The 27,610-nt window shown below is 35.6% G+C and overlaps 1 protein-coding gene across 1 annotated transcript; it reads right to left on the bottom strand.

The window, feature by feature from the left end:
• Positions 1 to 10,002: 10,002 nt before the first annotated feature.
• Positions 10,003 to 15,169, bottom strand: LOC138304966 (uncharacterized). Its single transcript, XM_069245384.1, has 4 exons — positions 15,080 to 15,169; positions 13,412 to 13,603; positions 10,394 to 12,148; positions 10,003 to 10,017 (listed from the first exon to the last, which is right to left on the bottom strand). The coding sequence occupies exons 1-4, from the start codon at positions 15,167 to 15,169 to the stop codon at positions 10,003 to 10,005; spliced, it is 2,052 nt and encodes a 683-aa protein (XP_069101485.1).
• Between the last annotated feature and the right edge of the window lie 12,441 nt (positions 15,170 to 27,610).

The raw sequence follows: 27,610 nt of genomic DNA, 5'->3' as shown, positions 1-27,610 counted from the left end.
TGGAGCTGGTATATATTTCTACCTGAACCAGTAAAGGTGTACATGTTTCAGTCAAATGTGAAGATGAATGATTTTCTATCGCTTAAAAAGATGTATTACATCTTCAGTTGATGCAGATTCATTTTTGGTATCAATAATATGAATTTAACAATCACACTGGAATATCTAAGCAGTAATTTATTTTTGCGTCATCACATAAATGAATTTTTAAAGATGCTCCACCGCTGACAAATGGTATTTTTTCATTATAAAAAACAGGAGCAGACGATTGAGTATTTTTCTTCAGTTACAAGAGTTACTTACTTTACACCATTACCACCATTGAAAAGTTTGAGCTTCTAATTTTACTTCAAATTAAAAATATGAAAAATAATTAATTGCATCCCGAAAAAATTCTGTGACACTATATCCTATATTGAATGAAGTACTGATTGCGCATGCACCAAAGGCGAAATAAATTATTTTATATTATTTTTTGTGTTAATTAGGCATATATATACAAGATTAAACACCAATTATTGTTCAAATGATTAACATCATTTATGCTCTGTCGGCGGTGGAGCATCTTTAAAAACAACATTTTATGGTTGAACAATAATTTTTCTCCTATGACTTATCTTCAGATGACAATTGATTTTGTGAGAATGTTTGATGAAATTTTTTAGAATTGGTAATTCTGTAGAAGTTCTTTATTAATCATTGAGACATTTGATACTAGAAACAATCATCTAAATCTTAAATCAACTATAAATTTTACTTGTTATAATTATAACGCATCTTCAACAAATAGTTGGGTACAGATAGGAAAATTGTGATTAGCAATATTGTATCTTTAAAATTGACCTTTTATACCAATGTTCTACCTTTCTAGTGGTCTGACATACAGAACTACACTAAAATTTATCATAAATACTTTTTTCTTTAAACATATAAAGTCTATATCGATACAATTTTTGGTTTGCAATACAAAGCGTTATTGATGTACCAGTGTAAGCATACATAATTAACTAAGCACTATTTCTTCATTATAAAGTTCTAAAAAAAAATTTGATTTATAATTGATTGTTGTAATTATTCAGAGGTATGATTTAGTTTTCAGTGTTAACGCACCATTACCAAGTATTTAACTGTCTAAGAATATGAATGAATGTCTACAAATGTTTGACACCTGGCCAACAAGTATTGTCATTAAAAGGTCAATATCTATACGATAAGTGCATGTGATGCATTAAGCCAAATTTAACGCCTGTTTTACATGTCAATTAATGTATGTCAAGATTTGAAGAAACATCTGGGCTCTTTATGTGTGAACAGATGGCTTGACCGGTTGTTCCTTAAGCTTTATATAATCACAACACACAATACTAACACTCCAGGGTGGATGACACCTTAACTATAGAAACCTAAACAATAGAATATTTTGTCGCCCTAGATTTATACATTCATGTCAGTCCAATACCAGTTAATCCTGTTAACTATGGTAAATTACTAAACATTTGTTGTGTCTGTATACAGCAAACAAAGGATATCCTGTATTAAAAATTTAACACTGAAAAGGCCTAGGGAATAAAGTAAATTGTATGCGTATACAAACCAGAGTGTGTTTGACTACTTAATAATTGTGATGTCAAATTTCACTTTTGGTAATATTTTCAACATAAATATCAGACAAAATGACTTTAAACGGTGATGCATAGCTTACGAAGACTCAAGCTTAATAACATCATAACAAAGTAACAGGACATTTCCAAAGCAATGATTTTACATTTTTTTTTTGTAAATGGAAACATTTCAGTCATATCTAGATCTAAAGTAACTATACTGGTTAATGGTATTATGAACGTCACAACAACAGCAGCGCAGACCAATCTGTTCCTCATCTTACAGAGTGCCAGCAGCTACAGTTAGAAATAATCATCTGATCTCTTCACCTGGTGTCACAAGGTCAAGCAAGTATTATCTTTATTTATATTTCATATAACCATTAGGAAATAAGCCATATTCATGTTAATCAAATTTATCTAATAAAATCACGATCAGTGAATAATCTATCAGGTACAGTATAAACTGTTAATACTGCCCATTATTTATTCCAGATCCCTGTTTATTCTGACTAAATATTAAGGCATTTTCCATCTTTGATTTATAGCAAATAAAACCTGCATAATCTGAAATATTCCTATATCAGTCAAATAGACAAGTTATTCTTTAATATATCGGTATTCAGTATTTGCATATTACTGAGTTATCTGCCATTGCAGGTAGTGATTGATTGTGGCGTCATGTGTTTGTGAGTGTAATGTCTTACTTTTCGGAGAAAACAATGTGAATAGCGCTCACAAAACAATGATACCTACCTGCTAGGGAGCTAACTCTGTAATATGCAAACATTGAATAACATAATGTGTCTTATGTTATTTTGACTACTATGACGTCATGAAAATCAGATATGATACAGACTTCCATTAAAAAAAAAAAAAACCCATTTAAATCAAATGTTAAAATTGTTTTTTTTTTCAAAATATGCATTAGAATGTACTTGTATGTTAGAATTGTTTTAATTTCCCCAATAAATTTATAAAACTTCAAGTATCTGACAAGCTGTGGAAATCAATGAAAGACAAAGAACTTTGAAAAAAACCATCGACCTAAGGTCATATATATATCTGTACCTGGCATTTTACTTCCGCAATTGGATTTCAAATTTGTATATCAGAGCTCAAGGCGAGGGACAAGACTAAGACAGAAGTCGGAGGATTCTAAGCATCCAATCTATGCGGTCAATGTGTCTCCTCAGCACATTTCTATTTCAACTAGTGGTAGAGTTTCCTTAAGTTAGTTGATATACCATTATGAAAGCTAAATTATAAAGAAATCATTTTTACATAAGAAAATTTGATATATTGACTTCATCAAAAGCATTGGATATAAAGCGACTTAAGATTTTTAATTCACTATTAGTTACTGATACAGTTTGATATAAAAATTACAATCACAGCTTTTTGAATACATACTAAAAGCATCGAAGATAAATATACTGACAAGAGTCTATGTTGCATAGTATTTACATTTTATCACTATATTTGAGCATAAATTTTGTGCACTTGTGAGATTTTTGCAGAGTAGCATCAGACATACGAAGTCATAGTGGAGCATCATCAGACACCCAAAAGTCACTGCTCTATCGTTTGTGACATGATAGAACAGTAACTTGTGGGGTTTTCGACAATGTATTGCAGTTATAAAATTTATCAAATGAACACCATCATTAATTTTTGTCTGTTGTTATTTTAAGCGATGTCCCTCGATTTCAGCTCCACCCGAAGCACTAGCGGTGGAATCCTTCAGAGCATTTGACGCTCCGTCTGGACAACCCCGGTCAGCCATTGCCCGGCGTTTATCAGAAGGTATGAGAACCTTAGATCCATACAGTTTCTCACGGATCAGACCTATTCGTTCCTCAAAACTAATTTCAGGATCAAAACATTCAGTGAGGAAATGGTCCTCTAAACCATCCCGCGCAAGAAGGCTACGTTTTTTACGCTCTTCAAGTGTTTGATTGACAGAAGAAGTCTTGTCTGTGCTCTTCATTTGTTTATACAGAGGACTGGTAGGTGTGATCCACTGGCTGTGACCTTCCTCATCAACATAGGTCATACCCGGTACCGACGGGTCACGATACACATGAGTTGTCTGTACTTGACTACTCTCCCGACCAGCGCGTCGAAGGTCGTCCAAAGATCCTAATCCGACACGGCTCACTGATGTGTTCAAAGACGTATCGCTTCCGTATCTGGGAGATATCGTCTCAAATCTTTCATCGATGCTTGAGTACTGTAAGGGTGGTTCAATGGTGCGTGAGAACATCACAGACGAAATTGGTTCAATGGTTGGTAATACACGAGGTGGATGAACATTTAGAGATTCTAGGAACCTTTCTCTTGAGGTCCTGTCTTCAGATTCCACATCCAAAGACACGCTTCTTATTCCCTGTTGCCGCAGTCGGCTCAGCTCCTCAATTCGACGAAGACTTTCCTGTCGTCTATCACCAAAGATTCTGTCTATTGACGAAAGGTCCGGCGTGTACAGATTGCTTGTTGACGCAGCACGCGATATTGGTGTATCAGAAGAATCTTCTTCACTTTGAACAGTTCTCCTGGTCATCACTGGAGAACCTTGTCTACCCCGTATCTGATCTGAATTCCTGCGAGAATATCGCCCAGAAGAAACACGTTCATTGACAGATGCACTGCGACCGAGACTTGTACTGCCTCTAGATGGTGGATGGCTTTCAGAGTCTGTATCGGGCTTACCAGATAGTCTCATCTCTTCCAACTCTTTTAATCTCTGATACCTTAACTTTAACTTGTCATTTTCAGCAGCAGAGGCTAGTTCATCAAGCTTTTTCATGAAGACAGAAGTTTTAGCAGCTGATGCTTGATCTCCTGAAGCATCACTTTTTTGTCCAGTCTGGCTATCTACCTCACAGGTCTGGACAACGCTGCCAGAATCTTCACTCCTGACGGGTAACCTTGAAGCAACCCCATCATTACGATCCTCACTCATAGTTCTAGCCAAGCGTCCAGCAAGACGAGCTCGACCTGATGACCTTAAGCTAGATGACCTTGACCCCAGGTGAGGTGACCTTACGGTCGAGGATGACAGTGGTTCAGCTGATTCAGCCTCCTGGTGTGATGGGGGAGGCTGTTGAGCTGTGGCAACACTTCTGGCCAACACACGCTGCAGTCGCTGCTGTTCCAATTCTCTCACACGCGCCATCCGCAACCTTGTTGCTTCGGATAGGTGAGAATTGTCCTGTTCAGGACTTATCAGTTCCGGTTTGTTATCACTCATTATCACTAACCAGTTTGTTAAATGGTCAAGCAGTTAAATTCCTTCTCTCTTAGAAAACTGAAGTTCTTTGTTGATTGTCAGCTGTTAGACATAGACACACAGTGATGTAGTAACTACTCTGGACATTCTGGTTGTAAATAATCACAAAGAGTGTATCATTATTCCTCCATCCCGTACAAAACTTCACAACATGAACTGCTGATTTGATGATTCGGGGGAAATTGGCTAGTCGACAGGATTACGTGATTGGGTGTATTGCTTTGTCCGGTCCGATCAATACTACTACACTCTGGCGATGGCAGTGCCTTTAGTAGCTCTATTTACAATCGAGCAGGATATGACATCATATATCCCAGAATTCAATCCAGTCTTTTTTAAATACCATAAAACAGCTTGTATCATGTGGGATTGATGAACTGCATAATAAAAGTCAGGTGATAAAACACAGGTTGTGAATATGAGGCCTGTCTGGTCCTAAGCCTTATCACAGGGAGATTTGGCTAGGAGCCTCCACACACTGTGTGATAGGAATAAGTCAGCTATAGTGGTTTAACCAGATCTGGAATTCACTGGGGCGTGACATGTATGTAAGGGCATAAAACTGTCGTCTGCTCTCAATATAAATACATCATCTATACAGGAGATCAAAGCGACTGAACACTGCCGAATAAACATAACAATAGTCAAGCCGTATCAAGTATTATATCCTTCACAATCCAGGTGACTTTTAAAGCTGCCCTACACTTGTTTTAAAGGCATTGGGTATTGTCAATTTAAATCTACACAAATACGTTGATTTTGTGAATCAGTGGTAATCTATACAGACCTATAGGTAGACAGTTTACCTGAGATTTTAAGGGTTATACATAGATATATGGCCGTGTAATATAAGTATATGGCCGTGTAATATAGGTATAAGAACAGGTTTCCTGATAACACCATTAACAGGAGTGTTATACATTAGGAGGGTGTCTACAGCAGATATTCACGGTCTGATAAATCTCTGTCATATGAATATTACGAGTTAATAAACATGTTTTTATACTTTATAAACAGAAAATATTAACCCTTAAATGTTAAAATTTAATACAGTTTGAAGAAGGACATTTATAAAATTTTCGCAACTCTTCAAAACCATGGGCTCTAATTGTAGCATATTGCAGTCATATATATGTATTATTACAAACCGTGACACAGGCAAGCATATTGAAAATTTTTGCATTTAGTGCTTTGCTTATAGAAAATGAGATGTCAGCTACGGTATTACAGACACAAATAATAGCTGGTCCAAGCATTCAGGTAGTCTCGTAGGTTTCTGAAGATATTAGATCTATAAATCTACCTGTTCTAATACATTATAGATACCCTAATCCTTTGATTGTTACTTTATCAGAATATACCAGTTACACCTCAAGGTCAATAATGTGTTTTGTCCTTTATACATTTATTTAACACCCACTCATTGACTCTATGACAACCCTGGAATGCAATGTCCTCGCCACATTCTTGTATAGTATTGACAGAGTTGTCCCCCTTCCTTTGCAACTCTGTTATAAGGTTATGATAATATTTAAAAGGAAACAAAACAAATGCCTTTATTTGTGTATCTTCCCAAACATTTTGACATGAACACATCACATTTTGAAATTTAATACATAGGTCTCGTTTATTGTATCGATTTATGACATTTTATTGCATTCAAAAACTTGACACATAACTCAAAATCTTTTCACTTTCAGATAACTTTTCTAAATCCTTAGCGTTGAACAGTCATTTCTCATGTTCTGCCGTTACAAGCCCTTACAATTTGTTGTATCTGATTAACTACTCAACTCAAATCATCAAATATAAGTAATGTACAAGAATGCCGAAATTCACGATCACTTTCACCTGTTTTCCATGCATTACACCGGCTAGAACACATTACCTTTCTCAAAGCCACAAGGCTACAGAACTACATACATATATCTTTAATATTGTTGTATGGTCCACACTGCATGCTATGAAAAACATTATTCTGTTTAAGTGTATTTCTTTTAAAATACCTCAGATATGATTGCTATTGTATACACATGAAATCATATGGGTTTAGGAAATCATCATACACAATGATGTATTCAATAACAAAGTTCTTTTATATACTCCAAAATGCAACATCAATTTCCTCTAAAAAGTTTTTACAGTCACCTAGCTGATACCTGTATTATGGTCATTTATAATGGTCAAACTACAGTGTCCTTTTCTGTCTGCGTGTGGGAAACATTCACTAAACCACTGTTGAATTTTTCGAATCTCGAAATCTAGTTTATTTTTATTTATTAATTCTGTAAAGAGATAGTGATAATATATCTTGATCACCTTACAATAGCATGTAGGACAGTTCCTGTATTAGCCATAGGGAAAGACAGCCCACACAGCTAATAATATCACAATAATATACATATGTACCAGTTTAAAGGTAAGTAACTCTGTAAAAGACCACACTGTACAGATGTGCAAAGTAGTTACGATACATTAAGTAGGAAACACTTACCCTTGTTGACGTAAAAATCGTTACGGTTGTTGTCAAGTAATTCTACTGCACCTGCTGCACTGCATCGTTACATACTTCCATCACTGCATCTTCAGTTTTCTGACATTTTTTCTCCATATAGTACACATACCAATCGAGAAGGACATCAAATGTATTTGATTGATTTCACATAAAAACCATGTTGTAATTAATGAAGATATGTATCTCTTTTCTCCAACACCTAAAAGAGAGAGTATATCCCTTGGTAGCCAAGGAAAAACTGCTCTTTATTATAAATGGGGGTTAAAACCAGCTGACATTATCAGTACAGGAGTGTAACTTTTAAAGTTATTACCGACAAACCTGTCATGATGGCACATGAAAAAGATTAAAGACACACCAAATTTTATTATCTGTTGCATGTATATTGAGAAAACATAAACCAATGATGCGGAAAAATAAAAATCAACAAAGTTTTATTTCTTGCTGATCAGTACTTGGCAAGCCTTATGCTGACAAGCTAAAATCTTTCAATCAAGTTCAGATATCCCTATTTATACATGTACTTGACATACTCATGCAAATATTTTATGATTTTTCATTTTTCAACCACTCAGATACTATGCTCCCTAGGTCTTCATTCAGATTAAAGTTCCACCCCCATCACTCACTCGGAGCTAACACATATAGAAAGAAATATTTACATAAACTGGTAATAAAATGAACTAATTCTGATACAAATATCAAAATATCAACCTCTTTCTGTAAGACATCAGTTATAATTAGCTTTAGACAATCAACTGTAATTATCAAACAGGTACAAAACAGATACTTTGTAATTACCAAGTCAGTTAATTACCTGTAATACCTGTAATTACCAGGTCAATAAGACAGCTAACTGTAATTACTAGGTCAGTTAAAACAGTTACCTGTAATTACTAGGGCAGTTAAAACAGTTACCTGTAATTACTAGGGCAGTAAAAACAGTTACCTGTAATTACTAGGGCAGTTAAAACAGTTACCTGTAATAATCATGTTCGTTTAGACTACCTGTAATAACTAGGTACGTTTAGACATTTACATGTAATGACCAGTTCATTTTAGACAGTTACCTGTATTTACCAGGTCAATTAGACAGTTAACTGTAATTACTATGTCAATTTAAATCAGTTGCCTGTAATAACCGGGTTTGGTTAGACAATTATCTTTAATAACAGGTTTGTTTAGACAGTTACCTGTAATAACTAGGTCAGTTCAGACAATTACCTGTTATTAAAAGGTCAGTATAGACAGTAACCTGTAATTACTCTGTCAGTTTAGACAGTTACCTGTAATTACTCTGTTAGTGTAGATAGTTACCTGTAATTACTCTGTCAGTTTAGACAGTTACCTGTAATTACTCTGTTAGTGTAGATAGTTATCTGGTAATTACTCTGTTAGTTTAGACAGTTACCTGTTATTACTCTGTCAGTTTTGACAGTTACCTGTAATTACTCTGTTAGTTTAGACAGTTACCTGTAATTACTCTGTCAGTTTAGACAGTTACCTGTAATTACTCTGTTAGTGTAGACAGTTACCTGTAATTACTCTGTCAGTTTAGACAGTTACCTGTAAATACTCTGTCAGTTTAGACAGTTACCTGTAATTACTATGTCAGTTTAGACAGATACAGATCTATTATTACCTTTATTTAGTAGGGGTTTTCCATGAAAAAATAATAAACAAAATCCATGTAATATAAATATACATGTAACATGGAAAGTCTCCGGTCTACTGAGTTAACAGAACATGGAAAGATTAAGCTAGGTGTAGTATGCTTTCCAAAGGTAAAATACCAGCAGTATCAAACAAATCTAACATTCTATAAAGCTATGAAACTTTATTTTTATATCAAAAGATAGGTATCCACCGAAGCATGACTTCCTACACCCGGCTATACATAAAAGAAATATCATAAAGGAGTCGTGATAGAAACAGTACCTCGACTGTTAGTATGGCTGTCTATTTGTGTATGTTGCTATTGTGTCAGCATAAAAATGTCTTTGTCACCAAAACCCAGATTATAAATTTTCATATTTTATCAAAAATGGGGTCAATGCATACATATACTGTACCCCAATAATGAAAGCGTTTTTACCAGCTTTTCCTCTATGAGTTGAATATGTTATACAGTCAACATTGATTGTCGAGATGTCCACTATATCTATTTTCTAAAGTTATGGCTTAGCTTATAAGTTACCAAACGCAGATTTTTAAAAAAAGTCAAAGAATATAAAGCATTTAGCAGGAATTGTCCATTCTTTAGTTACTGCAAATTTTCGTCATAAATAATAAAGTCAATGTTGTGAAAGGATATATTGTTGTAACCATAGAGACATTACTTCCAGGAGATTTACAAGTACAATGTACACTTTTACTAATTGCTGAAAAAAAAATTCTCACATGTGAGATTTAATTTCAAAAATTTCACGATCTAAGTAACTTTGCAAATATTTTTCTCCATTAATTAATATACTTGGTAAAGTCACCTATGTTGCTAGTAATTCCTATTAAATTTTCAAATTTGCTAAATTGAAATGGAATTCATGAAATTTAGTAGCCACAGAGGAGAGTTGGTTTTCAGCAGTTTGTTATCTTCAGGAATCATAACTCTGGGAACAAATGTATTCATGAAATAGTACTTTTGAATTGATCCATATTATGATTATTACTTTTTTTGTATGCATTATTGATTGAAATATACATTATACTGCATCTATCGACAGATAAAGATTAACATTAACATACTTTAAAATTATTATCTTTGTAACTGCTGCAAATGAATTTCACAAAAACTCAAATTTCTTAATAAGTATATATCAATTATAGGCTTAACAACATAAGTATGTAAATAGAATCATTTTAACTTTTCAGCTGTAATAATTATAGTTATGTAATTTTAAGTGTAAATATCTTACAATAGATTGTTTAGTAGTGACTTTACTTACTTTGTAAGTATAAATACCTATAGACTGTGTAAGTACTTACTTGTATCTGGTCAGGAATCATGGAGGTATGCCTGTCACTAAACACAACCTGTGTGACTCCACACAACTTACCTTGTTCTGGCATTGGTTCAGCAGCTGACACAGGGTCACCTGACCCAGCTGGCGATGGAGCCTTCGTCTTTGGCTTTACAATTTCTGCTGACTTCAGAGGCTTGTGGGTGAAGGATACCGAGCTTACAAATTTCTCTTCCGGTCGTTCTTCCTCCGATTCTGCTTCATCTTCTGTAGACGTCTCGATTTTGGGAAGAGCTGGTTTATCAGACTGTGGTACTTTGTCTTCAGTGGCAGTATCAGAAGGCTGTATAATCTTGGGTGTATCTTCTATAATTTTATTCGCTGAAACTTGGATTGGTTCAGCTCTAAAAATTTGATCTTCACTTGATTTGCTATCTTGTGTCACAACATCTTGATCCTTTTTCTCAGGTTCTTTTGATTTTTCAGTTGCAACTGTTTTCATAGACACAGAAGTTATTGTTTGCTGTTTTTCTGAAGAAGGAGGAACAGCATTTTGCTGTTGGGGAATAGAAAATGGTGCTGTTTTTTGTTGTTGGACAGTCATAGAAACTACTTTTTGTTGTGTGACAGGAACTATTTTTTGTTGCGTCGGAGTAGCTGGTTCTACCTTCTGTGGCTGTACCGGCTTACTTTGCGCAAGGTCCAATTTGACTTCTGTGGCCTGGGCTTTTTTAAATGGTTCAACTTTAGGTGCATCAGCTGGTCGTTTGAAATTGCGTATCTCTTTTAGCATTTGTTCCCTTGGGTCGACAGGTTCATTGATCGGGGGTCGGCTATACTTGGAAGGCTGGGAAACCTTTTTGATCACTGGGGCAGCGGGTGCTTGGGGAATGTTCTGGGCAGGTTGTGAAGGTTCCTGTACATTGCTCGTAGCTGGTTTGGTTGGTCCACTAGATACAGGTTTTGCGTCCGTCTTGGTGATGGTCGTTGCTGGTGTTGTATTGGTTACTGTGACAGATTTAGCTGGTTGTGCGACAGTTTTTGTGACCATTTTAGTGGTCGTTGTGACAACATTGGATGCGGCAGTCTTGGTGCTATTACTTGATACAGACATAACAGTCTTTTCCTGAACATTGCTAGGTTTCACCACTATTTTAGATGAATTTGAGGTTGTGGATTTGGCAGCAGTTCCATTGGTAACAACTTGTGTAACGTTTACAACTGATCTTCTCTCCAGATTTTTTATAGTATTTCTGACACCAATGTTAAAGACAGATGTTTTATTCTCCGAATCATCAGTAGAATTGGAACTGGTGGTAGTATTTGCTGAATTGACACCACTGGCTTTGACTGGCTTAACTAAAGACGTTCCATTGGTCAATGAAGAGACAGGAGCACTGGCAGTGGACGTCGTGGCGACAGAATGAGTGGGTCTAGTATCAGACTTGACGGAGCCTGTTGACACAGAAGTAGACTCTGTACCAGAGTCACTTACACCATTAGACGTCGAGTCCTTACTGCTGGTATCACCCATACCTGGGGCTTTACTGTTGTTGACGATCGGCTTTAATATGACAGGCTTCTTTTGCCCCGAGTTCTGTGTCGATACCTTGGTATCAAACCCACCCTTGATGGTCTCGCCCTCCGTCGCCGATACCTTCGAGGAGTGACGTCTTTGGACGCTGGTTGCGGCACTGTTGTCCTTGGGTTCGACGTTGGAGTTGTGGCGCTGGACCCCTGGAGGAAGAGGAGCCTGAGACTTTGCGTGTTTGTTTCCTTGCTGTAAATACACAAAATAACATCATCACACATGGTCCAATACACTAATATTTACAGTTTATATGCTGTCTAGGAAGAGAATCTCCTTAGGATATTTTACAATTTACAATTTGATCTATCCTTATATAATATACATAAGTGCTTATATGGATAGGCTACCGGTATGCAATTGAGTGAAATCAAATTAGAAAGGGGGTGAATTTATAGTAATCTAAACTTGGTAATATCACTAACTGTAAGCAGTTGTTATCTCTCATCTTATACAACCTTCACAGAAAAGATGTTTAGAAATGTCGGACAACATTCTGAAGCTTCCCTGTCCTCTGTATAGATAGGCATCGTCCTAATTAATATTTTGACGAAGAAAAAAAACACGTAAATAGTATATAACTGTATACCTACCAGAGGCGACCCCTATCTATAACAGTGACGTACTTAGGTAAGGTGACCAGTACAAAGTATTCTGATTGGATCACACACTCCTTGACCCACATGACTTCTATGGAAATGACAGATTGCTATGGTGATACTGTTCACCAGCTGTTGTCTTAGTAACAGGTAGGTAATTATATATTTAGTCAATGTCGCTGTGTTAGTATAAGGGCAAGACGTTTTCTCTCACATTTTCTGATCACTTGCCAAAGATAAAGCACATATACACATGAAATAAATATATGTACCTGTTTCTATAAAATAACTTAACATTTTACATTCCTGTAAAAACAAAGAAGTAACGTCCTGCATCAATCACAAAGATCTTATCATTCTTTTGATTATAAACAATTTCATGATTTTCAAGAACAACTCTGTTTGCTTTATCTACTACCAGGCAACCAGCCCAATACATGCACATTAGCTTTGAATACGGGTCAAGAATGATCAAAACAGATAGACAACACTCTGTCCTATTTGCCATACTGCATTCCAATTCTTCTCCTGTATGGCTGAAATGTCACTTATTTCACTCATGCACAACAATTGTTTCAATTTCAGCTGCACCAGAACCATTCTTACCATAACTAAGGCATGGTTCAGACTAAATGCACCTGAAGAATTCTAGAGAAATAGTTTGACTCTATTTCCACTGAAAACTTACAAATAATTACCTGGTTTTTAAAAGTCTGTTTGAATAAAATAAAAGTTTTGGATTAATCAAATCTAAAACACAAGGCTGGATGGGCCAGTTATGTGATAAACAAACTTTAATTCATTTTGAATTCACATGATAATTTACGTTCCTGAATGAAAAGAAGAATAGGTTTACCTGCTGGAAACACTTCATACTGCGGTTCATGAGCATGGTGAGTTTTGTCTGGGAGGCATTCATCTCCTTGGAAATCTGTTTGTACTGGCGTGAGTTCTTGTTCAGCGAAGCCAGTTGTGAACTGAGCGAGTTAAAACTGCTCTGTTCACGGGCCATCTCCTTCTGTAGCATGGATATAGTGTCCAGGAGATTCTGTAATACAAAATACATGTACCTACATTTCATATTTTACAAAATATAAAAAAAGAAATAATTTGACACTGCAAGAACCTTAAAAAGGAAAAGTTTAATTTCTAGTACAGGGGTTTGGGTTTTGGAACCGTAAAAATATGTGAGTGAAGTTTGATGTTGTTTTTGGCTTGATCATTGTGGCATCATTATCACCAGAAGGTGGGACTGCCATATTTGACTGCAAATAAGACCCCCCCCCACCTATTTTGACAAATTTCAGACATAGGGGGGATGTCTGCAATGAAGACCCCACACCTAATTTTCCATTTACTGGATAATAATCAACAATACCGATTTGTCATCGGTTTTAGCCATTAGAGATATTTCTATCAATTAATTCCTAGGGCATGACAAACTGTTGTATACAATTATGTGACATCATGACTTCATGCGATGCGGTGTAGTCATAATGTGCATTGTTGATGTGCATGTATATTGATATCCAGTCAACAGAACCATGTTCATGTTCGGTGGAAATGCTTCATTTAAGGATATTATCTCATCTATTTCTTTTTAATATAGGAGAAAAAGAAACATTCTCTACTTATAATGGTGTGACCACGAAATTACAACCCTAGGGGGAATTCCAATTATTTCATATAAGTCCAACGCTTGTGAGCTACCCAAGGGGTTGTGATTTCGTTGTCATACTCTCCAGGTATAGGAATATAGATTCTAGTAACCTACCTTGAGGGTCATGACCTTTACAGTTACCTACTTTGAGGGTCATGACCTTTACAGTTACCTACCTTGAAGGTCATGACCTTTACAGTTACCTATCTGAAGGGTCTTTACCTAACTTGAGAGTCATGACTAGAGCTGTTATCGTAGAGAAAATGTGCATCGCGATATCGTCAAAATTTGACGATATCGTCACGATAATATCACGTTGGTCAATTACAGTTATATTGATCGACCTTTACGTTACTACTGAGGGTCATGACCTTTTACAGAGTTACTTTAATTACCTATCTGAAGGGTTACTTTACCTTACCTAACCCCTGAGAGTTACTATGAGTCATGACCTTTACATTTACAGTTACCTACCTTGAGGATTATGACTACTGGGATTACTTTACAGTTACCTACCTTGAGGGTCATGACCTTTATAGTTACCAACCTTGAGGGTCATGACCTTTACATTTACCTACCTGAAGGGTCTTTACCTAACTTGTCATGACCTTTAATTTACAGTTACCTACCTTGAGGATTATGACCTTTACAGTTACCTAAATTGAGGTCATGATCTCTACATTAACCTACCTTGAGGGTTATGAACTTTACATTAACCTATACCTTAAGGGTCTTTACCTACCTTGAGGGTCATGACCTTTACAGTTACCTACCTTGAGGATCATGCCCTTACCAGTTACCAACCTTGAGGATCATGACCTTTACAGTTACCTACCATGAGGCTCATGACCTACATTAACTTACCTTGAGGGTCATCTCCTTGATAGACTTTTCAAACTCGCCATCCCCACACCGGAGCAGCTGCCCTGGCTCCATCTGAGTACCACCGGACATCTGTAACCAAAACCATGAAAAGCCTTAATCTAAAATTAAACCTTGGATTAATGTTCGAAAGGTCAAACTATGATAGTTCAAGATTTTTGAACCCTAGCTATATAAAAGTAGCTACGGAATGTGTGAGCTTGGCAAATCAATGTACCCTTTCCCTAAGATAAGGAATGAAATTTCCTTCTCGAAAAAAACAACAACAAAAAAACAGAAATTTTTAATCTGTATTGATATACATGTAAGATACATACCATGTGACTTCTGTGTTTTAAAGATTTTGAAACTAAGCAGTTAGTCAGTTGGGAAAATCAAAGAACAGGTATATTTGTAAAACCAACAACACTAGTGCAAATAAATTGAGTCCGAAGTTTTAACATTTACTTATTGTTCTTTGAATCAACCAATAACTTTAATGCAAGGTATATTAGAATAAGCTATTAAAGATCGCAGTTCAAGAAATTTGATTGCTTTCATCTGATATTCTATTTATCATGTCATGGTCATTTATGTACCAAAACGGTCTGCAAATTGGTAGCAGAGGACAGAAAGTCCCACTTGTACAGCTGTATGGCTTTCCGTTTTAAATATGTAACTTGGAGATGATCAGATGGTTTAACATCCTATTGACTGATAGCCATATAAGGTCATGTAATTTATAAGGGCATGCTAAATTTAATGGTGGTGGAAGGCCATAGTTCCCGGATAAAACCACTGACTAGCGGCCAATATGTTGAAACTGCCCCACATGGGATTCAAACTCGCGACCCAGAGGTGGAGGTGTTGCAATTATGTCAGGACATCTTATAACCACTTGACATCTCAATCCTTTCACCATCTAATGTAAAAAGAAGGGCATACCAAGTCTAAGTACCTAGGTGTAGGAAAACTTCATGAAATATCCAGAGTAAAATCTATACATTCAGTACTTGGCAACTGTTCCATGAGGGTTTTGAATTCACAACTCTGTGGTAATATGTTTTGGAGCATTATCAGTACTGCAGCCCCATCAAACACATATACACTACGCACCTGTCAATTGTTTGTGCTTGTAAAGCATGTACTCACCCTTAGTTTTGTAAGCTATTGTTGATTTATTTATACAAGCATCCAGAAATCACTTTGAAAAAAGTTCAACGCACAAGCTCAGAATTCCCCTTTATATATCCAGATGGATACTCGAACATTTCTTGATTATTTCAATATATTAAATCCAGCATTTTTTTTTGTCAACTAACAACACCTTGGGAGCTGTTGATGTATCAGTGTAATCCCTTAATCTTGGTACACCAGCTGACAGATGTAAACAAACCAAAGTAATGTACAACTGAACTTAGGAAATTGATTAATTCCCCGTACACAAGACTAAAGGGTATATCTACATAATTGAACAGTCAGAGAGGCCGATATAAATATCGTATATCTCATTATACTGCAGATATATGCATAAATATTGACCAACTTGTGTGTTATACTGATAATTGCTATTGTGTGTATAGATAAGGGGGCTACAATCAACATAGTATACAAACGTCTATCAAACCTACATCACATGATGTTGTGTTTTAATTAATTCTAATTAACATACATGGTAAGCATACATACCGTGTTTGGTCTAATGATTGCCCTGGCCACAACAAACTTACATCTTACATGATAATTTGTTCTAGTTTACCCTATTTAACATACATGGTAAGCATATACCGCGTTTGATCTAATGATTGTCCTGGCCACAACAAACTTACATCTCACATGATAATTTGTTCTAGTTTACCCTATTTAACATACATGGTAAGCATACATACCGTGTTTGGTCTAATGATTGCCCTGGCCACAACAAACTTACATCTCACATGATAATTTGTTCTAGTTTACCCTATTTAACATACATGGTAAGCATAATACCGCGTTTGTCTAATGATTGCCCTGGCCACAACAAACTTACATCTCACATGATAATTTGTTCTAGTTTACCCTATTTAACATACATGGTAAGCATATATACCGCGTTTGATCTAATGATTGCCCTGGCCACAACAAACTTACATCTCACATGATAATTTGTTCTAGTTTACCCTATTTAACATACATGGTAAGCATATATACCGCGTTTGATCTAATGATTGCCCTGGCCACAACAAACTTACATCTCACATGATAATTTGTTCTAGTTTACCCTATTTAACATACATGGTAAGCATATATACCGCGTTTGATCTAATGATTGCCCTGGCCACAACAAACTTACATCTCACATGATAATTTGTTCTAGTTTACCCTATTTAACATACATGGTAAGCATATATACCGCGTTTGATCTAATGATTGCCCTGGCCACAACAAACTTACATCTCACATGATAATTTGTTCTAGTTTACCCTATTTAACATACATGGTAAGCATACATACCGCGTTTGATCTAATGATTGCCCTGGCCACAACAAACTTACATCTCACATGATAATTTGTTCTAGTTTACCCTATTTAACATACATGGTAAGCATATATACCGCGTTTGATCTAATGATTGCCCTGGCCACAACAAACTTACATCTCACATGATAATTTGTTCTAGTTTACCCTATTTAACATACATGGTAAGCATATATACCGCGTTTGATCTAATGATTGCCCTGGCCACAACAAACTTACATCTCACATGATAATTTGTTCTAGTTTACCCTATTTAACATACATGGTAAGCATACATACCGTGTTTGGTCTAATGATTGCCCTGGCCACAACAAACTTACATCTCACATGATAATTTGTTCTAGTTTACCCTATTTAACATACATGGTAAGCATATATACCGCGTTTGATCTAATGATTGCCCTGGCCACAACAAACTTACATCTCACATGATAATTTGTTCTAGTTTACCCTATTTAACATACATGGTAAGCATATACCGCGTTTGATCTAATGATTGCCCTGGCCACAACAAACTTACATCTCACATGATAATTTGTTCTAGTTTACCCTATTTAACATACATGGTAAGCATACATACCGTGTTTGGTCTAATGATTGCCCTGGCCACAACAAACTTGTGCCCTGGCCACACAAACTTACATTCACATGATAATTTGTTCTAGTTTTACCCTATTTAACATACATGGTAAGCATACATACCGCGTTTGATCTAATGATTGCCCTGGCCACAACAAACTTACATCTCACATGATAATTTGTTCTAGTTTACCCTATTTAACATACATGGTAAGCATACATACCGTGTTTGGTCTAATGATTGCCCTGGCCACAACAAACTTACATCTCACATGATAATTTGTTCTAGTTTACCCTATTTAACATACATGGTAAGCATATATACCGCGTTTGATCTAATGATTGCCCTGGCCACAACAAACTTACATCTCACATGATAATTTGTTCTAGTTTACCCTATTTAACATACATGGTAAGCATACATACCGTGTTTGGTCTAATGATTGCCCTGGCCACAACAAACTTACATCTCACATGATAATTTGTTCTAGTTTACCCTATTTAACATACATGGTAAGCATACATACCGCGTTTGATCTAATGATTGCCCTGGCCACAACAAACTTACATCTCACATGATAATTTGTTCTAGTTTACCCTATTTAACATACATGGTAAGCATACATACCGTGTTTGATCTAATGATTGCCCTGGCCACAACAAACTTACATCTCACATGATAATTTGTTCTAGTTTACCCTATTTAACATACATGGTAAGCATACATACCGCGTTTGGTCTAATGATTGCCCTGGCCACAACAAACTTACATCTCACATGATAATTTGTTCTAGTTTACCCTATTTAACATACATGGTAAGCATATATACCGCGTTTGATCTAATGATTGCCCTGGCCACAACAAACTTACATCTCACATGATAATTTGTTCTAGTTTACCCTATTTAACATACATGGTAAGCATATATACCGCGTTTGATCTAATGATTGCCCTGGCCACAACAAACTTACATCTCACATGATAATTTGTTCTAGTTTACCCTATTTAACATACATGGTAAGCATATATACCGTGCTGGCCACACAAATTACATCTCACATGATAATTTGTTCTAGTTTACCCTATTTAACATACATGGTAAGCATATATACCGCGTTTGATCTAATGATTGCCCTGGCCACAACAAACTTACATCTCACATGATAATTTGTTCTAGTTTACCCTATTTAACATACATGGTAAGCATACATACCGTGTTTGGTCTAATGATTGCCCTGGCCACAACAAACTTACATCTCACATGATAATTTGTTCTAGTTTACCCTATTTAACATACATGGTAAGCATACATACCGCGTTTGATCTAATGATTGCCCTGGCCACAACAAACTTACATCTCACATGATAATTTGTTCTAATTTACCCTATTTAACATACATCATGTAACATGGTAAGCATACATACCGTGTTTGGTCTAATGATTGCACTTTATATAACATTAACAAACTTACATCTCACATGATAATTTGTTCTAATTTACTCTAATAAACATACGTAATCTAATTAAATAAATTATACACTAAATGTATACCGTGTTTGCTCCAATAAATGCACTGGTACTGTGCACATTTAGGATGCAGCGCTAACAAACTTATATGTCACATGGTATCTATATATATTTGGAAATAGTACTCTATAGAATTAACCTGTATGCTAAGTATATACCATGTTTGACCTAATAAATGCACCATGCACAAAGGATTGCTAACAAACTTGCATGTAATATGGTATCGTGTTCAAATTTAATCTAATTAATTAGCATGCATTTTAAGTATGTATATATATAAATTATGTATATATTATATATATACAAGTTTTTACTTAAAAAGCGCACCGTGTTCAATCACAAATTAGGTTCAACCTTTGCATACACACATATATCATGTAGCAAAATAATCCAGAATCTTTGATAAAATACATTAATGATGACATCAGGATATCAGTAAGATAAAAATCTGACAGAATTCAATGATAGCATTTGGCTAATGGATGTACACCATGTTATTGTTGAGGGAAATATATATATTTTGTATATATACATAATTTTTCTTTTTTAAATTTGAGTGTTCTGGTAGGGATTTCCCTGGGGCACCTAAAGGGTTCAATCTTCACCAACATAATTACATATGGTATAATCAAGTATATGTGTTGGTAAGTGTTTTTCACACTAGCATAGTCATTTTATGATTATTGACTTTTCCATCATGATGAATCTAGTAAAAGATCACAATCTAATGTAAGCATATTTTATATAGAAAGTTATGTCGACAATTTATCATCACATTTTGATGTAAAACGTCGCATTGCTGTATCAGCTTGTGATCTGTATCAGCTGTGAAATCCTCACAAGATGTTGGTCGAGCATGTAAACAGGTGATTTAAACTTAACATACTATACAATTTTACAAGCTTAAGCAGTCACCTTTGTATAAAGACCATCTGCTTATAAGACCACTTTTCTAGGGTCCCTAAAAAACCATTCTTGTTGGTCCAGTGGTCTGGGTGGTCTTTATAGCCAGGTTTAACATTCAATATTTGCACTGACAATCTAATGACATGGATCATGTTCAATATGTTTGTTTTGTTTTATCACCTATTTACAAATATGTCAGGTAAAGCTGAGAACCCAGAGAAAAAACATTAACAGTCACAAATGTGAGTTTCTAACCTGATATTAACAAGGTTGTGGTTCGATAATGGATTTTTTTTTTATTTGTTTGTTAAAATGTTGAAGATGTCATTTTAGAAGTCATGATCAATTATGGCTTCTAAATAGACATGCAAATGCTATGTAGTAAAAGGTCAGGGCAACCATAGCAAAAGTTCCATAAAACAGTAATTTACAATATCTGACCATGGATACTTGGTATATAAAATTTTAGATGACTGATTGGTGTCTGTTTAATTAATGTCTTATTAACAGCCAGGGTCATGTAAGGATGGCTTTATATGCAGTGTGTAGTACATGTGTATACATGAATTGAGTGGTGTGTGTCCTGGGAGACTGCGGTATTTTCGGGTTTTGTCTTAGATTCTTATATAGTGGAACTCTTGCCATTTTTATTGTGCTATATCACTGAAGCATACTATCGAAGACACCAAGCAACAAATCCCAGCCGGTCACATTATACTGACAACAGGTGAACCAGTCTTCCCTTTTCCGGTATGCTGAGCACTAAGCAGAAATTACCACTTTTATAGACTTTGGCATGTCTCAGCCAGGGGAGAGAACTCAGAGCCTACCTCACAGGGGCGAGCGCTCACAGAAGGCCAAAAACGAGGGGTGTCATGGGAGACGTTAGAAAGAAGAAAGTAAGTTAGGAAAATAGAAAAGATAAGATCCTAAATTTAGTTGCCTTTTAAGATCATGCAATAGGGACAGCAGGTACAATTCTAACGCCCTACCTGACGATTAATTTGAGAATTTAAACCCGGGTAAACAAATGCTCAAAATAACTTGAACACAGCGATAAAACAGTAATGAACATGATGTTTATGGTTGTAGCATTATCACACTTTAAGTCCTCCATAATCTAATTGTTAATAGTAACTTTGTATATTTGTATAATATCCAGCATTTGACCATTTACCTGGGTATACTCAAGCTGAAAAGCAGTGTGATTTCCCAACAGACAATTTTTTGTGATAATTTACTGTGTAACTAACCTAGCATCTGTTATCAATAGTACCGTGAGAACATCTCCCTTTAGGTTTACCTGATGTACTGACATTACAGGTACAACACAATCCTAACGATATTTGAGGTACAATATCAGCCCCCTACCTGTAAACGAGATCAGGCTATTAGGCCATACATCATTCCTAATACAATAGCCACTCTGCAACATTGTTATCTACATCAGTGATTCCTTCACCTGTTGATCTGGACAAGTGTATATGTATACATATGTACCTATGAGTATCTGGGATGTTATCGAACCTGAACTAACAGTTGATGTCTATAGTACCTGTACAGGTGTATATTTACCTGTATACCTATATGTATAGGCTGTACAACAAGCTGTATATCTACTTGTACATGTGTATATCTACCTATACCTATATAGTACAGGCTGCTACCTAAATACCTATATGTACATTATCCTATGCTAGAGTTTGTAACTACAGTATCTGTGCAGGTGTATATCTACCTGTATACCCACCTATACATTATCCTATCCTACAGTTGGTAACTACAGTACCTGTACAGGTGTATATCTACCTGTCTACCTACCTATACATTATCCTATCCTACAATTGGTAACTACAGTATCTGTACAGGTGTATATCTACCTGTATACCTACCTATACATTATCCTATGCTACAGTTTGTAACTACAGTACCTGTACAGGTGTATATCTACCTGTACATTATCCTATCCTACAGTTGGTAACTACAGTACCTGTACAGGTGTATATCTACCTGTATACCTACCTGTACATTATCCTATCCTACAGTTGGTAACTACAGTACCTGTATAGGTGTATATCTACCTGTATACCTACCTGTACATTATCCTATCCTACAGTTGGTAACTACAGTACCTGTACAGATGTATATCTACCTGTATACCTACCTGTACATTATCCTGTCCTACAGTTGGTAACTACAGTACCTGTACAGATGTATATCTACCTGTATACCTACCTGTACATTATCCTGTCCTACAGTTGGTAACTACAGTACCTGTACAGGTGTATATCTACCTGTATACCTACCTGTACATTATCCTATCCTACAGTTGGTAACTACAGTACCTGTACAGATGTACATCTACCTGTATACCTATCTGTACATTATCCTATCCTACAGCTGGTAACAAGAGTACCTGTACAGGTCTATATCTACCTGTATACCTACCTGTACATTATCCTATCCTACAGTTGGTAACTACAGTACCTGTACAGGTGTATATCTACATGTATACCTACCTGTACATTATCCTGTCCTACAGTTGGTAACTATAGTACCTGTACAGGTGTATATCTACCTGTATACCTACCTGTACATTATCCTGTCCTACAGTTGGTAACTACAGTACCTGTACAGGTGTATATCTACCTGTACATACCTACATTATCCTATCCTACAGTTGGTAACTACAGTACCTGTACAGGTGTATATCTACCTGTATACCTACCTGTACATTATCCTGTCCTACAGTTGGTAACTACAGTACCTGTACAGGTGTATATCTACCTGTATACCTACCTGTACATTATCCTATCCTACAGTTGGTAACTACAGTACCTGTATAGGTGTATATCTACCTGTATACCTGCCTGTACATTATCCTAACCTACAGTTGGTAACTACAGTACCTGTACAGGTGTATATCTACCTGTATACCTATCTGTACATTATCCTATCCTATAGTTGGTAACTACAGTACCTATACAGGTGTATACCTACCCTGTACATTATCCTGTCCTACAGTTGGTAACTACAGTACCTGTACAGGTGTATATCTACCTGTATACCTACCTGTACATTATCCTATCCTACAGTTGGTAACTACAGTACCTGTATAGGTGTATATCTACCTGTATACCTACCTGTACATTATCCTATCCTACAGTTGGTAACTACAGTACCTGTATAGGTGTATATCTACCTGTATACCTATCTGTACAGGTGTATATCTACCTGTACATTATCCTATCCTACAGTTGGTAACTACAGTACCTGTATAGGTGTATATCTACCTGTATACCTACCTGTACATTATCCTGTCCTACAGTTGGTAACTACAGTACCTGTATAGGTGTATATCTACCTGTATACCTACCTGTACATTATCCTGTCCTACAGTTGGTAACTACAGTACCTGTACAGGTGTATATCTACCTGTATACCTACCTGTACATTATCCTATCCTACAGTTGGTAACTACAGTACCTGTACAGGTGTATATCTACCTGTATACCTACCTGTACATTATCCTGTCCTACAGTTGGTAACTACAGTACCTGTACAGGTGTATATCTACCTGTATACCTACCTGTAGCATCATTCTATGTTACAGTTGATGCCTTTATCACACCTATCAGGTGCCAATCAATACCTGTTGAATTAATGAACAGGTCAGCATATACAGGCCCTACACTGTACCATCTAGATATAATTCATTATTGAGGAGTCATGGTTTTTTTCTTTTCTACAATTTAAAAACAACAAAATCTGAACATCTTCCTCTTAACATATATCACACATCTCTAGTATAAATATATCTTTAAAAACCATCTCAAAATCTCTTTGGTAGAAACTTAAGTTTGAGTAAAATCAACAGACATTGCGATCATTATCCCTTGCATGTCAAAGACCCATAACCTTTACATCGTGTTTTTGTTGATTCTGCTTAATAAAGACAGGTAGACTTTCATCTTTGATCGCCTTCGTGGGATTCCCTAAACTCAGACGCCTGGACTTCTATAACCACAGAAGGCTTTAAACATGCAAACTTCAAAGGCATACTTGTAGTGAACCGGTGTCTAAGAAATAGATATCTAATTTACAAAACTTTTAGTTGAAGATAGAAATAATGTTAACAAATGAAACAATACTCTAGAGATGTCTAAAAACAAGGGAATCAACTCTATACAGGTAGTTAACTTCTGAATAAACATACCTTATTCAACCCAATAAACGTCCAAGGTACATAAGAGATTGGGTATAGTAAATTAGAACCCAACAAACATATCACAAAACACACACATATATGAAAATTGTCTAACATATTAAGTCACAAATAAATCTGAAGAAGAGTTTTTTTTTATATATATATATGGACAGGGGCATTTATAGGTCAGCAGGGCTCTCTCTCACTTTTGTGGAACTGGGGCCGGGGCCTTCAGAGTTGTGAAAATCATCGCAGTATTAACAAAAATTGTGAAAATTAAAATTTGTCAACATAAAAAAATAATTGAAAACTTCATTTATTTCAAGTAATTAATTTCAGTTTTACTTTTGGACTATAGTGTTTTAGAAATTTGGTCTCGAAAACCTATTGACAAAAATATGAATAAAATGATGTACAGTCAAATTTCTCTATAAATGGACACCAAAAGGACATTACAGTAAATGAAAATCTCCTTTATATACAGGCATACAGTTACATTTTGCATGAAGTAAATTGTACCAAATGGGATTAACGAGTCTGTCTTTTATAGACAGGTGTCCTTTAAAGCAAGTTTAACTTTTGACACAAGTAACATATTGCAATATATGTATATATATAAGTAAGGTATAATGTAAACAAACACTACTCTTACCTAAATGCTCAGTTAATCATCTTAATGTCTGGATACATTAAGGTCTATGTTTAGGTACTAGTGTAGGCTGTAGGTATGTAATCTAATAGTCCACCAGTGGGTACATCAGACATACTGGCTCAAAATTACATATAGTCTTGTCTTTCTTTCAAATGTCTAACAAAAGTCCCTATCTTAGTACTGATCTAAGCAATGAATCAACTGGATAAATACCTAGATTTTAAAAAGTAAAACAGGTTAATCAAGCAGGGGTGGTTATGGATGGTAGACAAAAGTATTTCTTAACAAGAGGCTCAAAGGGCCTTAACGGTCATCTGACTACCTTGGCAATAGTAAAATTAATAATATAAGGTGTCACTTTCTCAGGACCATGTCAGTATCATTTTCAATTTCTTTCAACAAATTTTGTTTCAAACAAGAGGCCCAAGGGCCTTAACATATAGGAAATTAATCAGATATAGTGTCATGGTAGCCATCTTCGATTTGGGATCAACCAGAGATGTAACAATACTTTGTCGGGACCATGTCAGGATCATTTCATGCAGGTTTTAGCCAGAACTTGAGAAGAAGTTCAAAATGTGTTTTCATGATGGCAGCTGTGACGAAACATGACGACTATAGGTCATCCTGATCCTTCGGGTCAGATGACCTAAAATATATTTACCTGGTAGGGCAATAAACAGTTCACTTTACAAAGTTTTAAAGTCAAGTAATGAGAAGAATTTGCCAAGCATATCTCCCAACCTAAAGCATTAAAATGATATAAAAGTAATCTTGGATTACCTAGGAGTAAAATAACAGGTTTTACAAATATGCGAACTACATTTGAAGGCAAGTGCGGTCGACTGGGTCATGTGTCATGTTACATAACATTATTTATAACCTGTAATTGGATTTGACAAACAAAGGGGGATAACTCAGCTAAAGACTATACAAAGTTAATAACAGTTTATGTTAGTTTCAATGAGACATGATGTTGATTCTAATATAATTTATTTCAATTAACTTAATAATGATTAATAAGGACTGGGGAGAAATTAATTGAGAAAAAGTACACAATTTACGGAGAACAACGTAAATACAAATACAATATTACATGAATAAATGCATAAAACATTTGCAAAAATGTATTCATTTTTTTTATTGTCGATATATAAATAGATTATTCAAACACTTGATGGTCAAGGTGATTTACCATTACTGAACTAAAGGAAGAGAATGTGATTCAACATATCTTTGACATGTCATTATGTATACACTTGCATCTTTGACAATCTTGACAGGGACACACCTGAAGGACAGTCAACAGACATGTAACATAATTAATTTGGCTCTCAACGCAGAACAGTGGTGTTGGTATACGGTCTCAGTCTGTTTTAATATGATTAGAAGGGTCTGAGAACTGGGAAGGTGCAGGTTGCAGGAACAAACAAGAAATAACTCAGGTTTTTTGTTGACATAAAATGATGACATCTAGCTGCCCTACAGTAAACTATTAGTGAAAAAAACAATGTTGATCTCAATCTTGGATGTGTAATGTAACCAATACTATTTTCACAAAAAGGTTGATGGATTTTATATTGAGAGTATCTAAGGTGATGGTAATTGGTTACTTCAACTATTGAACATTTTAATATTTCAATCTTAATTTATATGGGGAAAAAAATAAATACAAGCTAAAAATAGAATTACAACATGATATATCTATGATACGATATAATATATTGTTGTCATTCAGAGGGTATAGAGGTATACAAGTCAATATCATTAGCATTGTATACTGGGTGTTATCTGTACCTCTGATAAGTGTAGTGGGCACCTGTATGTACCACTGACCTCACACTTACCTCACACTTACCTATGCCGCCTGAATAAACATACACCTCTATATTATGTACACACATCTTTTGTTTATTTTGTCTCAATCGTAAATGAAAGTGTTATTCTATGTTCATTCCTGCAAAGGTTTTTATATGTTATTGCTTCCATGTCAAATTTTCTTATATAGTCATTTTTTCTGAATATTGTTGCAACTACATAATTATAGACCAAACAATCGAGCTGAATGTAATGCAAAAAGAGTTGCACATGAAAATCTCCTAGAAATAATATTGTTATTTACTACGTATACATTCAAGTCCTTA

Source organism: Argopecten irradians, chromosome 12, assembly GCF_041381155.1.
Source record: "Argopecten irradians isolate NY chromosome 12, Ai_NY, whole genome shotgun sequence".
NCBI classification, from domain to species: Eukaryota; Metazoa; Mollusca; class Bivalvia; order Pectinida; family Pectinidae; genus Argopecten; species Argopecten irradians.
Note: the sequence above shows the minus strand (reverse complement) of the source record. Positions and strands in the feature narration are given on the sequence as shown.

Bases quoted from the DNA above. Each gene is read 5' to 3' on its own strand.
- LOC138304966 (XM_069245384.1), bottom strand. From the start codon at position 15,169: ATGTCCGGTGGTACTCAGATGGAGCCAGGGCAGCTGCTCCGGTGTGGG. The intron at 13,604-15,079 runs GTAAGTTAATGT...TTTGTATTACAG, and splicing joins TCAAGGAGATGACCCTCAAG to AATCTCCTGGACACTATATC. The intron at 12,149-13,411 runs GTAAACCTATTC...GTGTATTTACAG, and splicing joins GTATGAAGTGTTTCCAGCAG to CAAGGAAACAAACACGCAAA.